The sequence below is a fragment of the Chamaea fasciata genome, unplaced genomic scaffold (genome assembly GCF_029207755.1).
Source record: "Chamaea fasciata isolate MVZ Bird 193981 ecotype frontalis unplaced genomic scaffold, bChaFas1.0.hap1 SCAF_6, whole genome shotgun sequence".
Lineage (NCBI taxonomy): Eukaryota > Metazoa > Chordata > Aves > Passeriformes > Sylviidae > Chamaea > Chamaea fasciata.
In genome coordinates this window covers 913453-932380 of record NW_027094091.1, presented here as the reverse complement: position 1 = coordinate 932380, position 18928 = coordinate 913453, and the positions used below count along the sequence as shown (strand labels likewise).

The 18928-nt window shown below is 53.9% G+C and overlaps 1 protein-coding gene across 4 annotated transcripts in view; it reads right to left on the bottom strand.

The window, feature by feature from the left end:
* Positions 1–7020: 7020 nt before the first annotated feature.
* Positions 7021–18928, bottom strand: part of SFXN5 (sideroflexin 5) — a 113443-nt gene continuing 101535 nt past the window's right edge. For all 4 annotated transcript variants that reach the window (XM_066185116.1, XM_066185113.1, XM_066185115.1 and 1 more), the window contains one exon: positions 7021–8482. In XM_066185116.1, the coding sequence (XP_066041213.1) occupies positions 8405–8482 (78 nt within the window). In that variant the 3' untranslated portion in view covers positions 7021–8404. The remainder of the gene's footprint in view (positions 8483–18928) is intronic.

Below are 18928 nucleotides of genomic sequence, written 5' to 3'. Positions count from 1 at the left end.
TGGGAGTGACTGGGGGTGACTGGGAGTGACTGGGGGTGACTGGGAGGCATTGGGAGCACTGGGAGTGACTTGGAGCAACTGGAAGTCACTGGGAGTGACTGGGAGCGACTGGGAATCACTCACTGGGAGAGACTGGGAGCACTGGGGGGCACTGCGAGTGACGGAGTGACTGTGGGTGACTGGGAGGTATTGGGAGCACTAGGAGGTACTGGGAGCACTGGGAGTGAGTGGGAGGGACTGGGAGTGGCTGGGAGGTACTGGGAGGTATTGGGAGTCACTGGGAGTCACTGGGAGCACTGGAGGAGGGGCACTGGGAGTGATTGGGAGGTACTGGGAGCACTGGGAGTGACTGGGAGCCAGGGAACAAGCAGAGTTTGGTGGCTCCATGTGGGTGGGTGAGGACAGGGGTGTCCCCTGGGGTCCCCCAGGTGTCACAGGTATGTGGGGTGTCCCCGGGGGTCCCACAGGTGTGACAGCTATGTGGGGGGTCCCCCAGGGTGTCACAGGTATGTGGGGTGTCCCCGGGGGTCCCCAGGGGTCCCACAGGTGTGACAGGTAAGTGGCAGCTCCAGGAACGGCAGCTCCACAGCTGCGCAGGGATTGAATGTCGGGAGAGCTCCCAGCCAGCTCCACTTCCCTCGGGAATGTCCCTGCAGGGATGGGACACCCAGGAGTGTCCCTGCAGGGATGGGACACCTGGGAATGTCCCTGCAGGGATGGGACACCCGGGAATGTCTCCTGAGAGATGGGACACCCGGGAATGTCCCTGCAGGGATGGGACACCCGGGAGTGTCCCCTGAGGGATGGGACACCCGGGAATGTCCCCTGCAGGGATGGGACACCCGGGAATGTCTCCTGAGAGATGGGACACCCGGGAATGTCCCTGCAGGGATGGGACACCCGGGAGTGTTCCCTGAGGGATGGGACACCCAGAAATGTCGCTGCAGGGATGGGACACCCGGGAGTGTTCCCTGAGGGATGGGACACCCGGGAATGTCCCTGCAGGGATGGGACACCCGGGAATGTCCCTTCAGGGATGGGACACCCGGGAATGTCGCTGCAGGGATGGGACACCCGGGAGTGTCCCCTGAGGGATGGGACACCCGGGAATGTCCCCTGCAGGGATGGGACACCCGGGAGTGTCCCCTGAGGGATGGGACACCTGGGAATGTCCCTGCAGGGATGGGACACCCGGGAGTGTCCCCTGAGGGATGGGACACCCGGGAATGTCCCTGCAGGGATGGGACACCCGGGAGTGTCCCCTGAGGGATGGGACACCTGGGAATGTCCCTGCAGGGATGGGACACCCGGGAATGTCTCCTGAGAGATGGGACACCCGGGAATGTCCCCTGAGAGATGGGACACCCGGGAATGTCCCTGCAGGGATGGGACACCCAGAAATGTCGCTGCAGGGATGGGACACCCAGGGTTGGCCCCGCTGGGACCCCCCAGACAGGAGGGGCTTGGGGACATTCTCAGGCGAGAAAGGTCAGGAGTCCTTCCCAGGTTTTCCTGGAATTTGGGGGCAAAACCACATATAATTTTATACACATATCTATAATTTTATAGAAAAATTATATATATAATCACACATAGAATTATATATATAATGACATATATCATGATATATATAATTATATATAAAGATATAATTATATATAAAATTAGAACAATTATATCTATAAAATACAGCACATATGTACACGCATATATGAACAAAACACGTACATACAAATACGTATGTGTCTAATATATAAATATAATTATGATACATATAAACATGTATTTGTATGTTATCTTTTATCATTTATATTTTATATATATTTATTAGTAGGCACACCATAAATTGCGTAAGTTAATACCTATATATAAAATATAGATTGGGCTTTATAAGGTCTATATTATATATAATTATATTTATAATTATTTATAAATATAAAATTATATCTACGAATAAAATAATGATATCTATAAAGTATAGCACATATATATAAACAAAACACATACATACAAATACATATATATGTATTTGTATCTTGTCTTTAATAATTTATATTTTATACATATTTATTACTAGGCACATCATATATTGCGTAATACGTATATATAAAATATAGATTGGGCTTTATAAGCTCTGTGTTATATATAATATAATATCTAATTACATATTTTAAAATATATCAATTGGCTTGTATATTTTATTATCGGTACTAAATGATTATTATATATATTATACCTATAATTATTTATATATGATAATCATTTTTATATATGTATATAAATTATAATATTATAATCTATATAATAATTATATTCTATATAATGATATAGGTTATATATATATAAATATATACAAAAATATATTTATATATATTATTATAATATTTTTATATTCTACAGATTTTGGTCATTATTTACGTATAATTATCCACAAACACCCCAAATGCACAATTCCTGCCGTTGGGAAAATACCCCCATCCCCATATCCCTGGAAAAAAATCATTCCAAAGGAAAAAAAAAAATCCCCATCCCCCTTGTAACACCAGCCCATAATAACCTCGTCCTTTAATTTCAGCCGAGACCTTTAATTCCCGATGTTCCCAGGGAAATCCCGCACGGAGCACGGCGGGGGTTCGGCCCCTTTTATTCCGGCCTTTTTACAGCCCAGCCTCACACGAGGAGGGGCGGGAAAGGGTTAAAAAGAGCTGGAACCGGGCGGGGGGGGCCGGGGGTGTCCCCGAAGTGTCCCCAGGGGTGTCCCCAGGGCATCCCAGCGGTGTCCTGGGGTGTCCCAGGGGTGTCCCGGGGATGTCCCCGAAGCATCCCAGGGTATCCCCGGGGTGTTCTGGTGTGTCCCGGGGTGTCCCAATGAGTCCCAGGATGTGCCGGGGTGTCCCCAGGGTGTCCTCAGGGTGTCCTGGGGGTGTCCTGGGTGTCTGGGAATGTCCCAGGGGTATCCCCGGGTGTCCCCGGAGTGTTCCAATTAGTCCCAGGGTGTGCCGGGGTGTCCCCAGGGTGTCCCCAGGGCGTCCCCGGAGTGTCCTGTGGTGTCCCCGAAGTGTCCCAGGGTATCCTGAGGTGTCCAGAAGTGTCCTGAGGGTGTCCCCGGGGGTGTCCCGGGTGCCCCGGGGGTCTCTTGGGGTGTCCCAGCGGTGTCCAGAGGTGTCCAGGGGTATCCAGGGGTGTCCCCGGGATGTCCCAGGGTGGCTGGGGTGTCTCGGGGATGTCCAGGGGTGTCCCCGAAATGTCCCCGGGTGTCTCGGGGTTGTCCTGGGGTGTCCCGATGTGTCCCAGGGTGTCCCGAGGTGTCCCCGAAGTGTCTCAGGATGTCCCCAGGATGTCCAGGTGTGTCCCAGGGTGTCCTGGGAGTGTCCCCGGGGGTGTGCTGGGGGTGTCCTGGGGTGTCCCAATGTGTCCCAGGGGTTCCGGGGGTGTCCCCGGGGGTTCCGGGGGTGACCCCGGGGGTGTCCTGGGGTGTCCCAATGTGTCCCAGGGGTGTCCCCAGGGTGTCTGGGATGTCCCAATGTGTCCCGGGGTGTTCCGGGGGTGTCTTGGGGAGTCTCGGGGGTGTCCTAGGGGTGTTCAGGGGTGTCCAGGGGGTGTCCTGGGTGTCCCAGGGTGTCCCGGGGGTGTCCGGGGTGCCCACCCCGCCGGAAGACGCTGGTGTTGGCAGCTGCCCCCAGCCATTCCCGAGGGATCCGCTGTCAGGCCATGCTCAGATCCAAGGGTGAGATGCCGGGTGTGGGATAAGCCATAAAACCGGGGGGAAAGCCCAAAGCGGTGTTTCCTGAAGGGACCCTGGGGACACAGGCAGAGCTGGGGACAGCCACCACCACCACCACCAGGAGTGCACATCCCACCCCGGGAATGTCCTCGGGGCATCCCGGCGGAGCTGATCCGTGCCCACACCTCTGCCCAGGCCTGCCAGGGTCTCACACACCCCTGGAGCCCCCAAAGGCAATCCCAGGCTCTGGAGCCCCATCCCAGCCCTCCAAGAGGAGAGGACACCACGTCCCTCGGCCAGGTGACATGGGTGGGGATGTCCCAGTGGGTGGCAGGGTGCAGCATGGCCCAGGTGACCCCACATCCCACCTCCTGCCAGGACCTGGGCACACCCCGGGAAAAGGAGCAACAAGGAAAAAAACGGAAGGGGCTGGGTTGCGCCCAGGCTGGAAGGTTTGGGACACGGGTGACGCCACCCTGTGTTGTCCCCTGGTTGTCCCCTGGCCAGCTCAGGGAGCAGACACCACCGCCCCCCTGCCCCCATCCTCCAGGAGAGCCTCAAAACTCCTCGCCGGCACCTTTCGCTGCAGCCCGGTTCCTCATTATTCCTTAATTAACACCGCCGAGAAATCAATTAACCGCGACATTTCTAATTAAATACTCCGAGAGCTGATCATCTCATTATTATTATCATTATTATTATTATTATTATTATTGTTGTTGTTGTTATTGTTATTTTTCTCTGCCGAGGTGAAGGGCTCGATGTCCACGGCGCTCCCCGGCACTCCCCCAGTCCCGGGAAAGGGGGAATGCAAACGCTCGGGGGTCGTTCCCGCAAACCCAAGGCTCCAGTTTGTGCATCAGAGGAGATTTAATTAGCGATGAAGTGAACGTGCAGAACGTCGTCATTAGCGTCAGCGGCGTGGAGTCTTCCTGGCAGGCTTCGCTTTCCCAGCCCCGACGCCGTGGGAAGGGGTGAGGGGACATTCCCTGCTCCCCGTCACTCCCACCGTGAGGGCAGCGGGACCAGGAGCGTCCAGTGCCGGATTTTGAAGATCCGTGAGGGTCAGTCAGCTTTGGGTCTGCTGAGCTTTTCCGCTGCTTTTCGGATAAAATTCATCTCCGGCCCTGGTTGGGATGCCGGCACCAAACCGGGTGGCTTCAGCTGGGGACGTCGTGGTCGTGGTGCCCAAGGACTCTTGGTTGCCCAAGGGCCACCGCAGCGTGGCTGCTCGTGCAAACCCCTCGTCCTGCTCGTCACCAAGCCGGGGACAGCGAGGACAAGGGCAACAGAGAGGGATCTGCAGCGTCCTGATTGTCCTGAGGGAATGCACGTGGGTTTGGGACGTGTGGGGACAAGTCCCAGGGTTTCCAAGGCCTGCAGGGAGTGTGGAGGAGGCTTGGAGCACCCTGGTGTGGTGGGAGAGGCGCTCCTGGCACAGGGGTTTGGAATGGGGATGAGATTCCAGGTGCCTTCCAACCCAAACCATCCCAGGATCCCGCGCTGCTTCCAGAGGAGGCTGGAGGAGGGAACCGAGCCCAGGACGGGGTGGCTCAACCCAGCTCCCAGCAGGAGCTTCTGCCCAGAGCTTTGGGCAGGGGCCAGGACGCTGGGAGCGGCACTGGGATAAAATCTGGGGAGCAGGCAGTGCTGGGGGTAACCCGCGGGGAGGGAAAGCCTGACTCAGGATGTTTCATTCCTCAGCACAAACCCCGCCGAGCTGACTTGAGTCCCATTCTGCCGCCGCGCGAAGCCAAACAAGTCTGACGGGGTTTGTGCGGGCAGACGACAAATCCAGACTCATTTAGGCCCTTTGATTGTCACTTGTTTGACGGAGCAGCTGCCTTTGAGCCGAGGCACGCTCACAGCACAGCTCCTCCGACAGCCCCCGAGCCCCTCCCGCGGGATCAGGCCCTCCGCGTTTTTCCCTGCCTTTAATAAAGCCCCCAGTCTCTTCTCCGAACTGATCCAGCCCCTCTCGGTGATTATCAGACGAACGGGACGAGCACCCCTTGCTAATCAGCGAGCTGCACGGGCAGAGCTCCGCAGGGGATGTGTGCGCGGGGAAAGCGTCCGCAGCCGCTCCCGTCCCCGGGAAAACCGGGAGGCACAACTTGATCGATCCCTGCTTTCCCCCGGCTGTCTCCCGAAGAAGCGCAGGCAGCGAAGGCCCACCAGCCTCCTTTCACCCGCTGGGAATTCCTTGCTCCAAAACCTCGGGCACCAAACCTGGGCTCCGCCATCGCCGGCAGCCCCAAACCCCCGCTCCTTCCTCGCCCCCATCCCTTCCTCCTTCCCCCTCCTCCCGACAAAAGGCTGGGATGAGGGAGTTCTGGAGCAGGACGGCTCCGACAGAGCCCAAACGCAGCGGGATAGGGGGTGAAGCTGCCCCCGAGCCACGAGCATCCTCCCCGGTCAGCGCCAGAGGCCGTTTCTGCCCCAGCCCCGCCGGCAGCAGGAGGAAGGCAGCGAGCTGTGCCTCCTGCAGCAAGAGCCCCTCCGGCTCTGTGGAGCCCTGAAAGGAATTTCAGCCTCGGAGGAGCTTTTCCCTGCGCCGCACACCCCCGTGGATGTGGTGCCGGGGGGGACCTGCACCCCGCAGCCATGTGGAAAGGGGCTGCTCCAGGCTCACAGCTCCTCTCCTCCCAGGGCTGGGCACTGCCAGCATCCCTTCTCCCCTTCCCTGGGCTGCCCCTCTCGCTGCTGCGGGACTTATCATCTCCCAGGGTGCTGCCAGTGGGACAGGGACACATGGAAGTGTCCCCAGGAACAGCTGTGACCACCTTGAGGACACCCCGAACCCCAGCCGGGGTGGGGTCACCCTCTGGGACGTACATTCATTCATCTCTAGTGCATTAAAGGAACTCCAGCGGGACAAACCCAGCTGTCCTGGCCCGGGTGGAAATTCAGAACAGCCCCAGGGGTGAGCTGAGCCCACTCCGGGTTTCCAGCAGCGTTTGGGGTCACCAGGGGCTGTCACGGCTGTGAAGGTCTCGGGGTTGTCCCCTCCTGTCCTGTTTGCTGGTGTGTAAATCCACAGCATCCATCCCTTTTGTGCAACTACTCCTGATTTACACCAGGGCAGGGCAGAACTGGGGGCCCTGAGCTGCCCCACGGAGGGGCTCCCGTCCCTGTGGGTCGGACCCCACACGTGGGGAGGGCTCAGGGCTCCCAATTCCAGGCATTGCAGTGAATCCATCAAATACATTCCGTGTCAGTGGTGATTTGGTTTCCCCTCTTCCCCCCCCCCCCCCCCCCCCCCTCCCCAACTCCCCACAACAAATTTGGAGGCTGAGAGCCTGTGGCAGCCCGGCACCAGCACGGCTCCCTCCCCACGGTGACCCCCAGGGACATCCTGCCTCTGGAATGCTCTGCTGGCGGCCACGCTCCGCAGGAACCCCAGGGAAGGGCCCTCAGGGGTCAATTTTGGGGTGTGAGACACCAGAAAGCCAAAGTGTGGCCCCAATGCCAGGGAGGGCAGGGCTCGGTGTGGGGGTGACTCAGCCCTCCCCTTTAACCACCCCAAAGCGGAGCCATGGAAGGGACGGACAGACAGACAGACAGGTGTCCCCAGAGGGCAGTGTCCCCTCTGAAGGGACAGTGTCACAGCTGCCAGGACCTGGCTCGGGCAGAGTTGGCTTTGCTGGGTGGAGGGGTTGGCAAAAATGGAGGGGAGAAGAGGAAGAAGAGGAAGAAGGAGAGAAGGAGAAGGAGAAAAAGAGAAAGAGAGAGAAAGAGAAAGGAGAGAATTCCAGTTGGAAGAGGCCTGCAGTGATCCTTGTCCAACTGCCTGCCCAGCTGGGGATTGATCCAAGCTTAAACCACATCCTGTCCTTAGACACCAGCTCAGCGGAGCCTGGCTTGGCCAGCCAGCCCAGATTAGCAACGCCGCTGTCAGAGGGTCTGTGCTGGGTGGGACAAACCCCCCTCAGGGCTGTGCAGAGGGACAGAGCAGTGTTCCTCACTTCGGCTCCAACACTCCACGTGTGGCATTTGAAATCTTGAAATCCAGGCAAAAGCCCCTGTGGAATTCCCGGAGGTGGGATGCAGGGCCAGCCAGTCTCACAGTGAAGGGCAAGATGTCTCCAGGAGGAGGAGGAGGATGGAGGGGGCACAGCCGAGCCCTTTGCTGGGCACACGGATGTGGGAATTCCTCTTCAGAGCACGATTGCTGGGGTGGGCCGGGCAGGAAATCAACACTGGGCGTTCCCAATCGCCTGATCAATCACATCCACGCAGCCCTTGTGGTCTCTGCAGAGTTGGCGTTGTGCAGCGTCAGCGGGGACCGAGCTCCCGTGGACACAGCGTGTGCTGAGCTCGCCCCTGACCTCCCTCCATGCAGTGCCAGTAATTCCGAGCCTCGTCAGCTAGCTCTAAAGTGTTCCAAGGTGATTTTATTCGTTGTGGTCGCTGCTCCTGTTGCTAAGTGAGAAACTTTTTAATATTAATTTTTTTTGTTGCTTTTTTTTTTGTTTGAGCGGTGTGAGGTGTCAGTTCTCTGCAGGTGTTAATTCACTCCCGGGCTGCCGGGAGCGGCTCCTATCACTGAGCTCTACGGTTTCATCTCGTCATTGTTTGTTTGTTTGTTGTTGTTGTTGTTTTCTTCCTCCCAGGCGGGGTCTGGAGCTTCCCCTCTTCCCTCCCCAGACCTTCCGAGGGCCCGGGCTGCTCGTCTTGCCCTCACAACCCTTTGTTGTAGACCACAGTCTTACTGGTGGTGGCCATGGCGATCTCCGGCTCCAGCTGAGACGTCTCGATCTGCCAAAGAGGAGAGGGGAGATCAGACCCCGAGCGGCTCTCCAGGGATCGATCAATTAACGTGGAGATGGGAATGATTCCACGTCAATCACGCCTTCTCCTGGTGCTCCATGTGCTGTGCTCCAGTCCCCAGCCCCCCCCGCCTTTTCCCCGGATCTGGATGGGTTTGTGGCACACGGAACGCTGCACGTTCGCTGCCTGGCAGTGCTCGATGAATTATAGAGTGTCTGAGGCTCCAAACGCTTCCCACCCAGCCCAGCTTCCCATCCCTTCCTCTCCCTGCAGCTCCCGGGCAGCCTCTGCCCAAAGCCGGACCTGCCAAAGGCCAGGGCTGAGCCTGGCTGGGCTCCACCCTCACGGCCAAACCCTTCCTGCCCCTCTCTCTCTCCATCTCCGCGAAATCTCCGTCCCTTCCCATAATTTTTTTTTTTTTTATTTTTTTCCCCCCCTCCTCCGCCAGCTTCTCCCGAAGCTTTCCCTCGCTCTGGAATCACTTGGAATCTCTGCATCCCCAGGAGAGATCCCCTGGTCCCCCACGGGAAGCGAAGAGCCCCGCTCCCAGCCGGGACAGGACACCTCGGGAAAAACCTGGAATTTTCGAAAGCCCGTACGTCGTAAACCCACGCTGGTGCTGAACACAATGCGAGGAGCCCACGTTAAAAATCGAGATGCTTTTTGAAAATGTTTAACCTAGTTAGACAAATTAGCAAAAATTTGTGCAAAACAATTTAGGTATTTAAAATATTCAATGTTTTTAAAAACTGGAAAAACTGTTCTTAGCTTTCAGCTGCAAAAACCCAACAAAATATAACATCAAAGCAATCTTAACATGAGGTGCAACATAACCCTTCAGCAAAGCTGTTAAACAGCTACTGAAGCATCATGGGAAATAGCACTTCATTTATTCAAATGCACATATGTCAGGTTTTTGCACCATATGTCATTCCAAGCTATTTACAGTAATAATTAAATCTTAATCAACGTTTAACCTCTGTAAAATGTTTGAAGGGATCTAATCACCCTTCAGACTGCACTAATGAAGGAGAAATATATAAACATAAAAAGAAAATGATGCATAGATAGCGCACCAGAAAGAACAGTAATTGCAAAATTGTATTTCTTTTAAATATAATCAGCAAATTATGTAAAGTAAAGCCAACGAGTATTTTAAGTGAAGACATCTTGGGTGTCAGAGGTGTGATCAGCTAATTTTGTACTGCTATCCATAACAGATGTAGCATATTTTTCTTTTAGTGCCATTATTAGCAACTTCACCATTCCTTTCAGTGCTGCAGCACAAAGTGAAGCATTGTGCCGGGAGAGCACCGGGAAAGGTGCAGGAGATCCGGATCCGACGGATCCCTTTCCAGGGAGGATTAACTCCGCTCTGCTCTGCCTCTGACGCGGCTTTTCCTCCCATTGTCTGGGGATTTTTCTGCCGGGGGCGGAGGGGGGAAAAAGCTCCCGATATCCGGGTGGGAAGAGGAGCTGCCAGCCCGGGGTTCAGGGGATGGCTGGATGTGGTGGTGCCAAGGTGAGGGGGGTGGGTGCGTCACAGGTTGGATTCTGGGATCTCAGAGGGCTTTCCCAACCTCAGCCATCCCGGGATTCTGGGCTTTGGGATGCATTCCACCTGGGAATCGGGCGGGTCAGCGCTGGCCGTCCGTGGTGGGGTTTGGGAAGCGGGGGCAGCTCAAAGGCAGCCTCCATGGAAATCTGATGGGGCTCAAAGGCAGCCTCCATGGAAATCTGATGGGGCTCAAAGGCAGCCTCCATGGAAATCTGATGGGGCTCAAAGGCAGCCTCCATGGAAATCTGATGGGGCTCAAAGGCAGCCTCCATGGAAATCTGATGGGGACTCTCTGAGGGGCTGGAGACCTGGAGCTCCCGGGAGAATCCCACCTGCCCAGGTGGAGCCCAGACCGTGCTCCCAAATCCCAGGGGAGCGCTGGGGATGGGGACGTGCACGGGGGGATGAGCACCAGGCTGGGAGAGGGAAGGAAGGGAAGAAGGAAGGAGGGAAGAGAGGAAGGAAGGAAAGAAGAAGGAGCAGTGTTGTGTTCACGCTCTCTCGGGACACAATTCAAGAAGCAAGCGAGCACAATCCAAGCTGAACAGCAGGAAGAGTATCCTGGTGGGAAGAAGCAAAATATCGCAGCCGACTGCTCGGGGAAGGTGTGGGGCGTCTGTGGTGGGAAGTTTGCAGCACAAATTACTGGGAATCCAACGAGAAGAGTTTAGGCAGAGCTGAGGTTGCCGCGGTGGAAGGAAGAGATGAGATAATTGTCTGGAGATCCTTCCAGCTTCCACCCCTCCCCGGTCCGGGGGGGAAACAGCTCCTTTCCCTGCTTGGGGGATGAGTTCTTCATGCACGGCAAGGCTCCGCAGACGGGGCTGAGGTGGGCTCAGGGAGGGTGGGATAGCCCTGGCGGCCGAGCAGGCGGCCTTGGGAATTCATTCCAAAGGTGGAAGTGCTCCAAAGCCACCGGGATGCGTGACCGCCGAGGACAGCGGTGGCCTTGGCTGTGCTGGGGGAAAAGCTCTGAGGGCTTTTCCATTCTAACCATCCCACGGTTCTCGTGCAGGATGGGCACCCGACAGGGACATCTGTGACACCGCCAGCCACAGGCACCGGTTTGGAGCTGACACCAAACCCAAGCGCCTTCCCAAAGCCTGGGAAGATGCTGGAGAAACTGGGAATGACTGGTGGAGCTGGAGCGTCCTCTGCAGGTCTCCTCCTGGCTGGCTTTAATCAAGGAGGGATTAAAACCTGCTCCAGAGCCTCAGGAGCTCCAATGGGGTGCTTGGAAAAACGGACAGGAAGTGGGGAAAGCTGCTCAGAAATCCACCAGGAGGAACCTACTCCTCCCACCTGGAAATCAGATGGAGAAGAACAGGGAGATGGAAGTGGGTTACAGGTATCCAGACAACAGCAAACCCCAACCCTGCTGTGCTCCAGGTCAGTCTTTGACTCCCTTCTTGGTGTTTTTTGTTGGAAAGTGCAATTTCACTCATTTTGAGGCAGACTGCTCTTCCAGCTGCCCAGAATCCTGGACCTGCTCAGCCAACCTTCCACTGATGCCTTCAGTTTTATCTTTCATATTTTCAGGTTGTGCGGTGCCCAGGGGTGAGCTCCGAGCTCACAGTCAGCGTCACTCCGCTCCGCACACAGCAGGGACACAAAACAAATCCTTCTCCTGCTGCACACCAAGGACAACTCTCAGCCCCAACAGCACAAACAAGGGTGGGCTGGAGGGAGGGACAAGAAGGATGGGACCTCACAGCCTGGAGCTGGGACTGGACAATGCAACCCCAACGTGCAAATGGACCAAAACTTATCAAAGTGTGAGACCTCCTGACCAGGGGCCCATTCTGTGACCATTTTGTGTCCATTTTGTGACCATTTTGGGTCCAATTTGGGTTCCTTTTTTGTCCATTTTGTGACCATTTTGGTTCCACCTTGGGTGCAGCCCTGGCCAGGCTCTTGTCCTGCCCAAGGTGTGTCCTAAAGTCCTTTCAATAAATCTCTGCTTTATCCTCTGGCTCTGCCCAGTCTCTGTCCCAGCTCAGCCTTCCCAAGGCATCACCACTGACCACAGAACGGTGACAGACGTGGAGATCACAGCTCCTTGTGGAGATTTTGGTGTCTCAGCTCCCAGGACGACCCTGACCATGGGCACGACCATGCTGGGAACCCTCCCGTGCAGGAGCAGCTGCCTTGGAGGGTGCTCTGAGGGACCTGCTGGACCTGTCCCCCCGTCCCACAAAGGGGACTTTGTCCCTTCAAACCAAGGGCCCACCATGGGCCCATGATTCAATTTTTGTCCTGTCTGTGCCAGGGAATAAAAAAAAAAGAAGAAATCCCCTTCCAGGCTTTGGGATGGTGGCACTGGGGTGATACCAGGAAAAGGCCTTCACCAATGAATCCAGCAGAAGCCTAGCAGGGACAGAAGCTCCCAGGAGCGCTGAGGGACCCAGGGTGGGGAGCTCCAAGGCGGTTTTTGGGGTCAAACCCCAGGATTTGGGGGTGATGGCTGCACTAACAGCTCGGCGTCCACCCCGGGAAGCTCTCCTGAGGCCACGGGAGGAGCAGGAATTCCCTCAGCGCCCTGTGAGGCCGCTGGAAGCTTGGCCACGGATCCAGGGAGATCCTCACTGGGGACACCAGTGGGATGCACCTCCCGGGTGACCCCGAAACGTGGCCGGGATGAAGCACAGCCCATCCCAGCCCCTGGGAGCAGGTGAAGGCTGAGGATGCTCCTTTCCCTGAGGCAGACAGCCAAGAGCACGAGAGGAAAAACAAAAAAAAAGCAGGGAAACCCCAAAGAACTCTGCCCTAAACCTCATTTAGCACCTGCTTTGGGACCAGCACGGCTCAGGTAACTCAGGCAGGACGACAACAACCCCGACCCCGGTGAAACCCAATCCCCTCCCCCGGGGGAAAACAAAGGCGGGCATCGCCTGCCGGGGTACCCACGGCTCCTCCAGCTCTTCTTCCCCCCAATCCCTGCCTTTGCAGTGGGAAGCCTCTCTCCTCTCATCAGCTCAGACAAGGCTAATTGGGGTGATAAAGAACTGGCTCCGAGTGCTGGCGTGGGCTGGAGGAACAAATGGTGCGGTGGTCACAGCTGGTGCTGCGGAGCCCGGCGCGGGAGCGGGCGCGGGGGATGCTCCGGGCGTCCCAAAATCGCGGGCAGCCGCTCCCCCCGGGGGCCGGGTGCGAGCGGGGGGTTGTGTGTGTTTTGCATGGCTCTGCTGACACGGGTGTAGCGTGCAGGCGCGGCCGGTGAGGCAGCAGCAGGCAGGAAGCAGATGCTTTTTGTTTGGGGTTGATACTCATTTCTATCCCAGCTCGGGAAAAGGTGTAGAAAAGGAATGTGCTCCGGAGAGGAGTGCAAGGGAGGGAGATAGGTCTAGGCTGGCTGCCAGGGATCCTGGAACGATATGGAAGGCAGCTAGGGGAGACAGGAGCAGATGGATTTGGCATACAGCTCATCACTCAGCCAAAAAAAAAAAAAAAAAAAAAAAAAGAAAAGAAAAAAAAGGAAGAAAATAAAAAAAAAGGAAAAAAAAAAAAAGGGAGAGGGGGGGAGAAGAAGGGAGAAAGGAGCCAGTTTTGGGGAGGGGGAGGGTCGTGGGGACTGATGGATGCTGCTCCGGGCTGGGGGAAGGGAGGACCAGGACGGTCACTGTCTTCTGGTGGTGGTGGCTCGTTGGGAGCCTGGCGAGGGTCCCCCGGCCCTCCCAGCAGCTCTCGGCCACCTCCTCCCAGGCCAGTGGTCACCGCGGCCGGGACAGGCTCCGCGAGCCCTCGGGGAGCTCAGCCCGCTGTGGGAAAGGGCTGGGGCACCACGGAAACGTGGAATGCCTGAGGTTGGAAAGGAGCTCCGAGATCACAAAGCCCAAGCGACCCCCAGCGCTGCCAGGGCCACCACTGGCCCCTGTCCCCAAAGTGCCACATCATCCACAGGGCTGTGAAACCCCCCCAGGGATGGGGACCCCAAACCTCCCTGGGCACTGCCAAGGCCTGAGCGCCCTTTCCATGGGGAAATTCCTGCTGCTGTCCACCCTGAGCCTCCCCTGGCCCAGCCTGAGGCCGTTCCCTCTTATCCTGTTATTCCCTGGGATCAGATCCCAACTCCCACCTGCCTCCAAACTTTCAGGGACTTGTGCAGAGCCACCAGGTCCCCCCTGAGCCTCCTTTTCTCCGGGCTCAGCCCCTTTCCCAGCTCCTCAGGAATTCTCCAGCCCCTTTCCCAGCTCCTCAGGAATTCTCCAGCCCTTTCCCAGCTCCTCAGGAATTCTCCAGCCCCTCTCCCAGCATCCTCAGGAATACTCTCGCTTTCTTGTCACGACAGCTCTATGACCCATTTGCATTCCCGGTCACCTGGGACCTTCCCAGTTCTCCAGGAGTGCAGATAAAGGATGGGAAATGTCTCCGTGAGTCCTTCCCCCGGCTCTCCCAGCCCCTCTGGATGGATCCGTCCTGTCCCACATGGATTTGTGGGTGTCTCAGCGGCATTTCAGGTCACTGACCAGTTCCCCCTTGGATTGTGGGGCTTGGAGCACCTGGCCTAATGGAAGGTGGTCCATGGGAAGTGTCCCTGGCCATGGAAGGTGTCCATGGAAAGTGTCCATGGAAGATGTCCCTGGCCATGGAAAGTGCTCCTGACCGTGGAAGGTGTCCATGGAAAGTGTTCCTGGCCATGGAAGGTGTCCATGGAAAGTGTTCCTGGCCATAGAAGGTGTCCACGGAAGATGTCCCTGGCCATGGAAAGTGTTCCTAGCCATGGAAAATGTCCATGGAAGATGTCCCTGGCCATGGAAAGTGTTCCTGACCATGGAAGATGTCCCTGGGAAGTGTTCCTGGCCGTGGAAGGTGTCCATGGAAAGTATCCATGGAAGGTGTCCATGGAAAGAGTCCCTGACCATAGAAGGTGTCCATGGAAAGTATCCGTGCCCATGGAAGGTGTCCATGGCGATGGAAGGTGTCCATGGAAGGTGTCCCTGGCCATGGAAAATGTTCCTGTCCATGGAAGGTGTCCATGGAAAGTGTCCATGGAAAGAGCCCCTGACCATAGAAGGTGTCCGTGGAAAGTGTCCATGGAAGATGTCCCTGGCCATGGAAAGTGTCCCTGACCATGGAAGGTGCCCATGGAAGGTGTCCATGGAAGGTGTCCTTGCTCATGGAAGTTATCCCTGCCCATAGAAGGTGTCCACGGCAGGTGTCCATGGAAAATGTCCATGGAAGATGTCCCTGGCCATGGAAAGTGTCCCTGTCCATGGAAGGTGTCCATGGAAGGTGTCCATGGAAAGTGTCCATGGAAGGTGTCCATGGAAAGAGTTCCTGACCATGGAAGGTGTCCATGGAAAGTGTCCATGGAAGTTGTCCTTGCTCATGGAAGTTGTCCCTGCCCATGGAAAGTGTCCCTGCCCACGGAAGTTATCCCTGCCCATAGAAGGTGTCCACGGCAGGTGTCCATGGAAAATGTCCATGTAAGATGTCCCTGGCCATGGAAAGTGTCCCTGACCATGGAAGGTGTCCATGGAAGGTGTCCATGGAAGGTGTCCTTGCTCATGGAAGTTGTCCCTGCCCATGGAAAGTGTCCCTGCCCATGGAAGTTATCCCTGCCCATAGAAGGTGTCCACGGCAGGGGTTCCTGCCCATGGAAGGTGTCCTGGCTCATGGAAGGTGTCCCTGCCCATGGCAGGGCGTGGAATCCGTTGGGATTTTAGGTCCCATCCCACCCAAACCACCAAAGTCCCCCTATGGATCAATCCCTAAGGAACGAGACGAGGACAGCAGTTCCTCCTGGAATCGTTACAGCCCTGCAGACAACTGAGGGTGACCTGAAGGTGAGAGAATTCGGGGAACACTCCAAAACCCTTTTGGATTATATCACAGAGAAGATTTCTCAGAGCATCTCCAGCCCCCGGTCCCCCACAGCTGGAATTTTCCCAAATCCACAATCCCAGCTCTTCAGTTTCTCCGTTTGCTGCCATGAGGAGCTCTCTCCTGCCTGACATTTCCTTCCCATGAGGGTGTCCAAAGACGATCAGCTCAGCTTTGCTAAACCCGACACACAAAACTCGTGGCTCTCCTCAGCAAGGCAGATGGCTGCCTGAAATGTTGGGGTTAAAGCTCTTTTCCTGACAAATTCCCAGTTTTCCTACCCAGCTGAAACCCCAAAACCGGACGCGCTGGTTGAGGGATGTTCTCACGAATGAAACAGAAATGAGCGATTAATGAACGATGGACATTCAGTTTTCTGCCCAAATCGCAGAGTTGGGGGGAAAAGGATTTTGCAAGAAACCTGAATTTTGTGACGTTTTCCTTTAAATTAAGAATGAAACTTGAATTTAAGAGGTGACCAGTACACTTTCTCTTCATTTGAGGTTCCCCTCGAGTCTTTTTGACCTCTGTCTTTGAAAGAAATGTTCAGTATTTATAATAAATTAAAAAAAAAGAGAGTTGTATTCAGTCAAAATGTTTTTCATAAAAAAGTTTTTGTTGTTCACAAAACCATGGAAAGTCTCCTGACACCTCAGGGGTGGAATCGTGGAATGGTTTGGGTTGGAACGGACCTTAAAAATCCTCTCATTTCTGCCCTGTCCTACAGCAGCTGGAGGTGGGTGCTGGTGGCCCAAAGGGAAAACAGAAAAATCTTCCGGAATGGATAAATCTCAGGAGCCAGAACAGCCAAACATCCCAAATTTACTCCTTTTCGTCGTTCCAAAGAAGGGAGAAAAGACGGAAATGCTCTGCCTGTGACAGGACCCGTGGTCAGCAGTTTCCCACCAGAGCTGGATCTCAGGGCTGCTGCCTCGCCCTGGGCTGGACACAGACAAGGGGCAACTAAAAAACACCAGAGCTTGAAATTAAAGTTACCTTTAAACAATAAAAATGGAGGAAAGTTGGAACATTTGGCTGTTCTGGCTCCTGAGATTTATCCATTCCAGAAGATTTTTCTGGTTGGTTTCTGTTTGTTTGTTTGTTTTTGTTTTTGTTTTGGGTTTGGGGTTTTTTGCCATGGATGTTTTGGCCACCAGCACCCACCTCCAGCTTCCTGCAGGACAGGGGAGAGATGAGAGGATTTTTAAGGTCCCTTCCAACCCAAACCATTCCATGATTCCGTAATTCTACTCCTAAGGCGGCAGGAGATTTTATTTTATTTTATTTTATTTTATTTTATTTTATTTTATTTTATTTTATTTTATTTTTTATTTTTTATTTTATTTTATTTTATTTTATTTTATTTTTTATATTTTATTTTATTTTATTTTATTTTTAATTTAATTTAATTTAATTTAATTTTATTTTATTTTATTTTATTTTATTTTATTTTATTTTTTGCCATGGATGCTTTGGCTGCATCCACCTCCCTTCTGCCTTCCCAGGACATCTTTTTCCGACCATTTAAAAAAAAAAAAAAAAAAAAAAGGAGGAAAGTTGGAATATTTGGCTGTTCTGGAATATTTGGTTGTTTGAGCTTTTGAGAGTTATCAAGTTCAGGAGATTTTTTTCTCCTGGAACATTTGGCCGTCCTGGAATATTTGGCTGCTGTGGTTTTTGAAGGTTTTCCATTCCGGGAGACTTTTTTTTTTTTTGTTTGCCAGGGGGATGCTTTGCAGGGACGTTCCTGCCCTCAGCTTAAAATTGGAATATCCAAGTGCCCTGAGGCAGAGCAGATTTCAGGAATTTTGGGGCAGCTGTGGGACTGCAACCTCCCCCACTTCAGTGGATCGGGCAGTGCTGGCTTCGTGGTTGGATTGGAAGATTTTCAAAGGTCTTTTCCAGCCTAAACCATCCTGTGGCTGTGTGGTTTGGTGGTGCTCAATTAATGGTTGGACTTGATGACCTTGAAAGTCTTTTCCTGGCCTGATTTCACGATTCTGCCATCAAGGGTGGGAGTTTTTAATCTCACTTTTGGGAAATTATCGCACAGCTCCTCCGAAGGGAAAAAAAACACTCAGCAAAGACCTCGACATTTAACGGTGTGGGAAGGAGGGAAACTGGTGGATTTGTGGCTGGAGCAGGGAGCTGCCCTGGCCCGGGAGGGGATGAGGGATGACAAAACAGAGGCAGCAGGTGGGATAACAACCCCACACCTGGGCTGGAGGTGACCCCTGCGTGTCCCAGCCCGTCCCGGAGCTCTGCGGCCCCCGTGGACATCCCCAAACCAATCCCCCAGCAGCTCTCGCCTCCCAGTGCCCCACAGCGAGGCAAAAACTCTCCTGAACTCAATAATCCTCAAAAGCCAAAACAGCCAAATATTCCAGGACAGACAAATATTCCAGGAGAAAAACTCTTCTGAACTTAATAACTCTCAAAAGAAAAAAGAATCAAATATTCCAGGACAGACAAATATTCCAGGAGAAAAACTCTTCTGAACTTAATAACTCTCAAAAGAAAAAAGAATCAAATATTCCAGGACAGACAAATATTCCAACTTTTTTTTTTTTTTTTTTTTTTTTGGTGGTCTTTAAAAGATGTTCTAGGAAGGCAGAAGGGAGGTTAAAAAAAAAAAAAAAAATCTCCTGTCAGCTCAGGAGGAGAATCATGGGATGGTTTGGGTTGGAAGGGACCTTAAAAATCCTCTCATCTCTCCCCTGTCCTGCAGGAAGCTGGAGGTGGGTGCCGGTGGTCCAAACATCCATGGCAAAAACAGCCAGAAAAATCTTCTGGAATGGATAAATCTCAGGAGCCAGAACAGCCAAATGTTCAAACTTTCCTCCATTTTTATTGTTTAAAGGTAACTTTAATTTCAAGCTCTGGTGTTTTTTAGTTGCCCCTTGTCTGTGTCCAGCCCAGGGCGAGGCAGCAGCCCTGAGGTCCAGCTCTGGTGGGAAAGTCAAAGCATCCATGGGAAAAGCAAAACAAAACAAAAAAGACCCCAAACAACAACAACAACAACAAAAAACCCAAACAACCAAAGAAAAACAAAA